General features: G+C 42.0%; 1 protein-coding gene across 1 annotated transcript; it reads right to left on the reverse strand.

Moving 5' to 3' along the window:
* Nucleotides 1-3,555: 3,555 nt before the first annotated feature.
* LOC121915698 (kallikrein-14-like) lies at nt 3,556-9,702 on the reverse strand. The gene is made up of 5 exons (XM_042440133.1): nt 9,578-9,702; nt 8,047-8,218; nt 5,718-5,971; nt 4,674-4,810; nt 3,556-3,735 (listed from the first exon to the last, which is right to left on the reverse strand). Exons 1-5 carry the CDS (start codon nt 9,642-9,644, stop codon nt 3,556-3,558), a joined length of 810 nt encoding a protein of 269 aa, XP_042296067.1. The 5' UTR covers nt 9,645-9,702.
* Nucleotides 9,703-10,369: the final 667 nt, after the last annotated feature.

Here is a 10,369-nt window from a genome sequence, read left to right on the forward strand (position 1 = left end):
GTGAGATAACTTGCCAGGCATATAGCAAGGAGGAGGAAATACTTAAATTAGAGTATCTGTCCTTTTATACTCTGTTCATGAACAACATTACTTGCTTGAACTTTACTTAACATTAATATGTGGGTTCAACAACTCCGTTGTGACCCCCAACATGGTGTGACTAAAGGCAATAAAAGAGAGGAACCTGTGAAGCTTTGATAGGTTTATTGTTATGTGCCTTCAAGTCATTTCCAACTTAAGGTTAACCTGTCATGGGGTTTGCTTGGCAAGATTTGCTCAGAGGGTGTTTTGCCTTTGCCTTCTGTGACGGCTCCCTGTGGATCCCCTTCCTCTCCTGCTGAGTTGGATGGGACCCCTTGAGATCACCTTTTATCTAAAGAACGTGTTGCCACCACCCAATGTTTTAACTTATTACAGCTTAACAACATATTGAGACCTTGCTGGGGAAGTCCACTGGTATTGCAAACCCAGTGAAGAACTAGCCAAACTAAAGCACATGAAAAGGAGTGCAAAGAGGCAGAATACTTTAAATAGAAGCTTTATTGTAACAAAAGGATTTCTATAGAAAGAGTAACACTGCATGAAGGACCAATGTGTTCTCCAGGCACAAACTTAAAGCATAAGTTGCAGACTGCAATTATTTCAGCCAAACCAGTAAAATAAATCCAAACTCGACATCACTAGCTAAGATGTGTACCTAATCTTATCCCTACATCAGATGGGATTTATATTTCTGATGGTTAGAAGCCGTTCATGGTCTCAGCCCAGAGACCAGGCAGACTGAAGCCTCACTGCTCCTCCAGGCCTTCTCTCAACCTAGAACCGTGGTTCTCAACCTGTGGGTTGTGACCTCTTTGGAGGTCGAACGCCCCTTTCACAGGAGTTATCTAAGACCATCGGAGAACACATATTTCTGATGGTCTTAGGAACCGAGACACCGGTCGGGGATCACCACAACATGAGGAACTATATTAAAGGGTTACAGCATTAGGAAGGTTGAGAACCACTGATCTAGAAAGTGTTCCCCAGTTGCCCATCTCATTGGATAGTTGCCATCTCACTACCAGTGATGTAAACTCTCCACAATGTAACTGAACTCCCTCCCACATCTAACCCTTTGTTATTCAAGGAGAAAGCTTTGATAAATGGAGGGACTCTCATTTATCACACCTTCGGAGACTGAGAGAGTGACTTGCCTAAGGTCACCCAGTGGGTTTCCATGGCTGAGCAGGCATTTGAACCCTGGTCTCCAGAGTCACAGTCTACACTACTTGATAGGTAGTGTGATCTGGATCCAATAAAGGCATCCATCACAGGATGGATTTTGGATTATGCTTTTTTGTTTGTCGGTTGTTTTTGTTTACTTTCTAGCCATTCCTAAAATGGCTTTTGATCTCAAGGTAGACACAAACAAGGAAGCCCTGCACTTGAGGAAGTAGACTTCATTTCACTATATACTGGGAAGCATTTTTCATAAGATCACAAGATAAAACAACCCGATGTCATGTCATTTGATATGTACTGTTGCCTAAACTTGCCTCCACACTTGAGAGTACAGAAACTTTGCATAAATGGAAATGGAATGTGTTGTTAGGTTGCTTTATCTGTTGTCTTTAACCTGTTTTCTTTCTTAGTTCTTATAGGTATGGAAGAGTCTTGAGTAAATGAAATACTGAAAGAATGAATTAGAACATGTAAATTTTAAAATTGAAATAAAAATTTATATTAATTAAATAAATAAATACTTTACCAAGGGACCAGTTGTAATCTTCCATGATAGTGGGGCTGTGATGCCTAGCTTTTGGAGGAGGCTCTTTGTTATACTGTAATACAGTATCTGAATATCCCATTCCAGATGGAGCTATTAAATGCTGAAGTGCATTATCTAAATGCTTTTCCATTTTAGCACTTTTCTGCCTGGTTGCTTGTTTTACTTTAGTCTGATGTGCTGCTGTCTTTGTACACTCTGTTACTGGTGTCATCTTGGTTTTGTGTACTGGATTTATTCATTCTTTGATTGCATTTTATCTCTTTAAAGTAGCGCACACCATGCAAGGAACCTAGGTTATAGAACAGCCTGTTAACCCAATAAGTCAATCCATCTAATTTAGTATAGAGACCTATTTTCATCAGAGCTCTGCTTCTGTTTTTAGGTGGGTTTTTGTTGTTGTTGACTGGCATGTGCGCAGTCACATCTGTGTAAGTCTGTCCTCATCATGCAGTTGTGAATTACCCTCTCTAGAAAGCATTGCATCAACACAATGCAGTCTGTTGCGACTGTCTGAGTGAAGGTATGAGCCAAAGTGGTACAATTTCTTCATATATATTTGCTGTATCTGAAATTGCTGGTGGTTAAACTAAAATTGGAGTTTGGAAGCAACAGTGAACATCTTGTGACCAAGAATGAAAGACTGGTGAAACCAAACACCAGTAGAGGGCATCCTTTGCATAGTGCAACTGCTACTTGATAGGTTTCTAGTTCTTCCACTAATAATAGAGCAACTCTTAAATGTAAATGCAGGCATACCTTTCTACAGAAGCCCATCCCTGCCTCCCTTTTATTGACTTCTGTCTAACTGGAAGGTGTTTTTGGTTTGTTTTCTTCCAGCATTGGCATTAGGAGGAGGGTGGAAGAAAGACAGTCTTTAAATTTTGGGTTGCAGCAGCATGTCTGCAGTAAACTGTGTAATAAAGCTTGACCTGGAAAATAATGGGATTCTACTCTAGGGCTGCATCTACACTGGAGAAGTAACCTGGTTTGGCACTGCTTTAACTGCCTTGGCTCAAGGCTGCGGAATTCTGGGAGTTGGAGTTTGTTGTGGGGCCCAGAGTGTATCAATTTGTTTCAGGGCCCACATGTAAATAAATAAACCCCATGGTTCAGACACCAGTGAATACCTCATTTTTTCTTCTTTGCAACATGAAGCTTGGCCTGTGCATATGCATACATGCGATTTTGTAAGTAAATTTACTTTTTTATATTATTTTAACTAAGAACTTTGAGCTGGTTCTTTATTGGGGAGGCATGTGGGGGCTAGGAGAAACAAGGTGGACTTAGTTTCTTGCTCACATATATTCTGCTGAGTTAACTGTTTGGATGAGATTAAACAATCTCTCCTATTTTGGGGCTTTCCCACAAAAACCCAGAACTCAGAAACTGGCCAGAAGGTCCACAAACTGCCATCCCACCCATAGAAACCTCAAACCTTACAAAATTAAGAAAAACCTGGCAGAAAATTAGCAACAATATTGTCAAGAGGTGACATGATATCACATTTGGTGCACCTGGAAGTGATGCCATGGTGCACACAGTCCTGATTTAATAAGTCCAGATATGCACTATTCCACATAAATGAGCATAGGCAGTTTTTTATGCACCAGTCTGTCTAGCCTATCTTCTTTTTTTGGTGACACATGAATGGCAACCCAATCTAGCACAACAAGACTGAGAAACCAAACAGACAGTGGAATAAGAAGGTGATGAGATTCCAAGCTCACTTTCATATAATTTATTCTGACATCAAGGCTACCGTACAGACAGATTTCTCCATCGCACTAGCAAGTGTCTGCAGCCCTGTAGCCTGAGTTTCTTTGGATGGTGTCCTGAATCCAACCAATAAATTGGCAGATGTTTGTATAGACCCCGGGCTTTCCGTCTTGGGCACAGACCTGCATCCCCCAGGAAACAATGCCCTGGAGTTTATTGTTGCACACCAAAGGTCCTCCGGAGTCACCCTGCAGGAAAAAGAGAATAATGATCAATTCACTTATTAAGCTAACTTATCAACTTTCTGACAGAGGACTGCATTGCCCTCTTACATGGGGCAATGGGGGCATTACTACTAAATTTGTTATCACTAACTAGGGATGCAAATAACTGCCAAAATTCTTCTCATCCTTGGAGAAGAATAGGAAATATATTTGCTGTTCTCCCCACAATGAGGTATGGGTAAATTAAAATGTTTTGTCTCTCACATGGATAGACCCATGCTGAGAGACAAAGTTGATTTCGGGCCCGTTGTTTAAGGGCCTGAACAGACAGGCCAAAATAAAGCTGCTTCTGGTCACTCCGGAGGTGTGCTGTTTAAATTATGCATGTGTCCTAGAGGTCGGAAGCTGAGCCAAAGCTGTGCTTTGGCATGGCTTCCCGCCTCTTAGTTTAAACAACATACCTCCAAAGTGACCCGAAGTGGCTTTTCTGGAGTAAAGTTTTTACTGTTTGCAGCACAGAAGATCTGTTCACTGAACTCCTGGGGAAAATAGCAGTTCTTGACAGGGAAGAGAGAGAGGTCTTGGGGCAGAGGTTGGAAACATGGTGCCTTCCAGATATTGTTGGAGCGCAGCTTCCATCAGTCCTAGTGAGTACAGTCAATTGTGATGGCTAATGGTACTTAGAATCCAATAACCTCTGAAAAATGACATGTTCCTCCTCTCTGTCCTGGGGCATTACTGTGGATTTGCAGATTTGGGCGATTTCAAAATTTAGCATTATACCATTGGATCTAGACATACTCTCACTAGTGCTATTAATGATGATATTTAGGATGATAATTCTGTATAAATAACTGACATCTGGAGTAGTGCATTTCCTGCCATGAGAATTCAAAGTGTGGATTATCCAAATCTACTTCATTCCTTTGCACTTCTTTGGCCAACAAGGGAGGCACTCTCACCTGGCAGGAGTCTATACCACCTCCACTCACGGTAGCGCATAGCATGTTTTCTGTGATGGCATTCGGGTATGCCTTATTGCATTCTTCATTTGATATTGTGTAGACGTTGGCACACTGCAGGAGGTCAGGAAACTCTGCTGCAAACAAAGAACACTGGCAGTTTATTTACATGCTCAGGACACCCAACCAGAGATCTAGCCACCAGCACAACCACCAAGGCCTGCTGAAGCTGCCTTTAAGGATACTGCACCAGGCCAGCTGTGCAGGTGAAGGAATGAGAAGGGCAGCAATGAAGAACTAGACAAAATCCTAACGGGTAAAGATATAAAACTGAGCACTAAAGTTATTCAACATCTTTATCAGTGACTTGGATGAAGGAATAGAGGGCATGCTTACCCAATTTGCAGATGGCACCACATTAGGAGGAGTAGCTAACACTCCAGAGGACAGGATCAAAATTCAAATGACCTTAATAGATTAGAAAGCTGGGCCAAAACTAACAAAATGAATTTCAAAAATGACGTTGATGTTGAAGAGTGCTAAGGATACCACGGAGAGCTAAAAAGACAAAGAAATGGGCCCTTAAACAAATGAAGCCCGAACTCTCCCTGGAAGCCAAAACGATGAAGCAGGATGTTGTACTTTAGTCACATCATGAGTAGCATGACTCATTAGAAAAGATAATAATGCTAGGGAAGATAGAGGGCAACAGAAGGAGAGGAAGAGCGCATGCCAGATGGATAGACTAAATCAGAGTGGTCATAGGGATGCATTTGCAGGACCTGAGCAGTGGAAGATAGGAAGGCTTGGAGGTGTCTCATCCACAAGGTTGCCATGACCTAAGGTCGACTCAAGGCCAGTCAACAACAACAACAACAAGTTTGCTGTGTCACCCGATCTCTCTTGCTGATAATTCTAAATGCCCCTCCCTAAACTGTAATTCCAAGATTCCATAGGATGGAACAAAGGCAATTAAAACAGAAACCTAGCTTTATAACTGGGTAGCGTGAAAGGGCCCCTGATGTTCAGAAAACACTACTTTACATTGAGGGGTCTTGATGGTGCCCCAGCCTGACACTTCACAACGAGTCTTGGGCCTAGCACATTCAGTGGCCAGTTCAATGGGCCTGACATATGCATTGATGTTGGCAGAGTTGCGCAGTCGTATTAGCATGATGTCACTGTCATGTGTGGTAGGGTTGTAGGCCGGGTGTATGAATTTCTGTGCTGATGTGATGCACTGCTCAGAGCCCTCATTGGCCCGGAGGCTGTGATCCCCCATCCGTGTGTGGATGACTCTGCATGGCAGGAGCAGAAGAAAAAACAACAGAAAAGACAAGCCTTAAAAACACAGCAGAAAACATACATATAATTTGATAAGACAATAAAATTCCTCTAAACCAGGGACAGGAGACATGCAGCCCTCCAAATGTTTTGGATGACAACTCTGGTCAAACTTGAATCCCCAACAAACAGGTATGTGCTTGCATATCCTCCAACATATCATAGACGAAAACCAGGACACATGTGACCAAGCAAGAATATGTTCAGAATGGCAGAAATTATTGATGAGGAAGAACACACGCTAGGAATAGCTGCAACAGTTTGCTTTTTTGCCTTAGCCTGTTGGGAAGGGCAAATTTCCACCCTCTTCATTTCCTCTTCCCCCTGCTCAGTTTATTGAGTAACTATTACTTTTGTACTTCAAACCCAGTTTGCAGTAAATGAAGTAAGGTGGGGCATAAGGTGGAAAGTGGAAAGAAGAGCGAGAAATTGCGCCATTTTAAACTAACATTTAACTAGAAAGCCTTCCTTGCGTCTTTTACTCCCTTGTTTTAGCTTTGCCTTGTCATCCAAGGCAAAGCTCTTCCTTTGAATGCAGCCATCCTATATCCTTGACTCCAGGGTAAAATTAATTAAGTGTATGGACTTTTGTAAGAAGAAAAAATAGTCACTATGCAACATTTGATCTCAAGTTCTAACCACGTTTTAGTAGTGGCAGTTTGTCTGGTCTTCATTGTTGTGTTGCTTCAAGCCACTTCTGATATGGCAACTTTAAAATGGTATTTTAACAGGGTTTTCTTGCCAGAATTTGTTCAGAGGGGTTTACCCTTGCCTTCCTCTGAGGCTGAGAGAATGTGACCTGCACAAAGTCATTCAGTTGATATCCATGACTAAGTGGAGATTCAAACTCTGGTCCCCCAGTGTCCAAGTACAAGTGAAACAAGTAAAAGATGACCCGAGCTTGTGGTTAAGGGCTGGAGCAGACAGACAGGAAAAAGTGGCTTGATCCTGCTTTTTGTAAAAACAGGTCAAAACTCCAGTGCCTGCTCCCAACAGCTCAACCATATGGCAGAGTGTCAAGTTGTGCCGCTGGGTAATTTTTTTTGCTTTCCCACCATGCATGTGCACTATTGCACAAACACATCACATCCACCCTGATGCCATTTCATTGGATGGCCGCCCCTCTGATCGGCCATACAGTCACATGTACGATGCTCCACCCGTATAGGACATTGGTGCATCGGTGTGTGAGCAATACATTGGCAAAGGAAAATCATGGAGGCTTCCCATATATGCCCCCTTCATGTTCTGCCCCCTTGTTGGACTGTCCGGTTTGCATATGTTGTAATTGCATCCATTGGAGTTGTTGCACTTTCATTTCTTTGCTTTGCCGCAGCTCACACTCACATCGGGGTGTTTATATGCAGGTGCAAAAATGTTCATTTTTTGGGCCTTCTCATGATGTGGCCAAAGTACGACAGCTTCAACTTGATCACCTTGGTTTCCAGGGAGGTTTCAGGCTTGATTTCTTAAAGGATCCATTTGTGTTTGTTTTGGCTGTCCACAGTATCCTCAGCACTCTTCTCCAGCACCATATCTCAAAAGAGTTGATTTTCTTCTTATCCACTTTTTTCACTGTCCATCTCTCACATCCATATATGATAATAGGAAATACAATCCTTGTATGATTCTGAGTTTAGTGATCAGTTGTATATCTTCACTTATTAGGATCTTCTCTAGTTCTTTCATAGGTGTCCTCCCAATTCCCAGTCTTCTTCTGATTTCCTGATTGCAGTCCTGGTTATGATCTAGGATTGTGCTGTAATTTTTACATGTGTTAGAATGTGTATTGCATGTGTATTTATGCATATTATTTATTCCAAATCTATCTGCCTTGGACATATAATTTCCCAAACAATGGTCATGCTGGCTGCTGGATTTGGAACTGTACTCCGGCAAAAGGAAGCTCCATGTCTGTTATTCAAAATGTGCTAAACCATCCAGAGTTGCTGATCTTTATAAAGGAATCTGATCACATTTTCTTCTTTAATCCAATCCCCCCAAGTACAGCTTTCCATAGTTTGCTTACCCCTCGTTGTCACAGTGGGCAGCAGTTACCACCCAGTCCTTGTTTATCAGAACACCTCCACACTGAACATCAGGGCCATTTTTCCTGCTGTTGGAGAGGATGACCTGATAGGGTTGACCGTGCTTGGGGCACTCTTGGCCTCCAATGATCCGCGACTCATCTTGTGCAGCCACTAGGGAGAAAAAGCAAGCAATGTTAGAGAGTCATTGAGTTTCAGTCCCATCTTACAAAGCAGCAGGAGCCTCGTTGCATGGTCAGCCTCAGCAATGTCTGTCAGCTTCGGGGAATTCCTAGAATTTTAGGTCGCTTCTTTCTAAGGGATACCACTCCGCTGCAGAAAGAATAGTCTCTTCTTATCAATACCAGTTTTGTTGCTTTAATGGAAGAACAAATGGTATGGCTGCATCAACTGTTGGAGAGGAGTTGCTTTTCTTCCTAACAGCTTTCTGCACTGGAATTTTTTTTAAATGGAAAAGAAACTTTATTCAAAATACACAGTTATACACAACAAAACAAGCAACCATGCCCTATGAGGAGAGACTTAGGGAGTTGAGTATTAGCTTTGAGCAGAGACGGCTAAGAGGTGATATGATAGCCCTGTATAAGTATTTGAAGGGATGTCATATTGTGGATGGAGCAAGCTTCTTTTCTGCTGCTCTGGAGAATAGGACCTGGAACAATAAATGTGGGCTAAAGGAAAAGAGATTGCACCTAAACATTAGGAGGAACTTCCTGAAAGTAAGGGCTGTTTGACAGTGGAAGGGCTCCCTCGTAGTGTAGTGGTGTCTCCTTCCTTGGAGGTCTTTAAGCAGAGGCTGGATGGCCATCTGTCAATGGGGATGCTTTGATTGAGAGTTCCTGAATGGCAAGGGGTTGGACTGGATGGCCCTTGTAGTCTTTTCCAACTCTATGATTCTATTATTCTATGATTGTAAAAGGGAAGGGAATTCAGGGTGGATGGGAATTTCTCAAAAGGGAGATAATGAAGGTATAATTTGAAAGAGTTCTGATGGGGAGGAGGAATGGGAAGTGTCTCAATAAACTAGAATGGATGACTAAAGAACTTCCAACTGAGCTAGGTTTTAAAAGGGATATGTATAAGAAATGGAAAAACGGGGAAATCACCAAAGGGGAATTCAAACAAATAGCTTGCACATGTAGGGAGAAAGTCAATCCCATACAAAACTACAAAGTTCAGAATGTCATAGGATGGAGCCATGGAAGTTAAACTGGAATGAAACTACTATAATTGTGTAGTGTAGATATGCCCTCTATTGTGCATACTTTAGACATATTCAAAAGGGGGGGTAGGGTGGTTTGCACCTTTTGCAAGTGCATGCATATTGTCCCCCCCCCCCCTAAAAAAGAAAAAAAATGCCAACCATAAGGCCAGAAATTTACAGATTATCCTTCCTTCCCTCTAGGCTAAGCAGTCAATTACCCAAACATATATAAACACACCTTTTAAATGTACTGGTAGACATCCTGGTTTTAAACAGATCATTTGTGCATCCAGCTGGTATTTCCTTACCTGTAAGCACTAGCAGAAGTAGCACTGCATTCAGAAGCCTCATGGCACTCCAGGGAAAAGATGTCATCTATATATGTCTTCTTCTTGTTGTTGTTGTTGTTTTTATTGGGGCTGTTGGATCAAGAGCAGTTTATTGTCACTGAATTCATCACCCTTAAATCCCAACTGGCCCCACCTTCTTTGTCTTTGTCTAGAAGCAAAAGGATCCAGTTATGTGGGTTTGGTGTCCTCCCCCACACATACAACCAGTTGTTGCCACCCACTGCTCAACCTTTGTGAGCACGTCTGGTTCTACAAAATAATAAGAAGGAAGATCTGTGTAGTAGTGACACTTAATGTTGGATGGGTGGTTGCTAAAGCATTCAATGCTGTCTTCAAGTGGAAAGACACTGCTATTGTTTAATGTTCTTGAAGAATGTATTGTCGCCCACCCCTGAGATTGCAGCTTGTTTTGGTGCAAGAGAGCATCAGTACTACCATGTAATACAACCCCATCTACAACCTAGTTCAGTTAATGTGTGTGCATTTAATAATCTGATTTATCATCTTGAAGAATCTTAATTCAGTTGTGGATCCAGGAGCTAATGGAAGAGCAGCTCTCTTTATATATGTCTGCCCAGGAGGAAGCATCCTATTCTTCATTCCAACAGTGAGTTTAGTGCAATGTCTGAGGATGTGGGAAAGGGCCTTTTTAGCTGTGGCACTCCAGTTATGGAATCTCCTCCCCATACTCCTGAATAATAATAATAATAATAATAATAATAATAATAATAATAATAATAATAATAATCC

This window comes from Sceloporus undulatus, chromosome 9, assembly GCF_019175285.1.
Source record: "Sceloporus undulatus isolate JIND9_A2432 ecotype Alabama chromosome 9, SceUnd_v1.1, whole genome shotgun sequence".
In the NCBI taxonomy this organism is placed as follows: Eukaryota; Metazoa; Chordata; class Lepidosauria; order Squamata; family Phrynosomatidae; genus Sceloporus; species Sceloporus undulatus.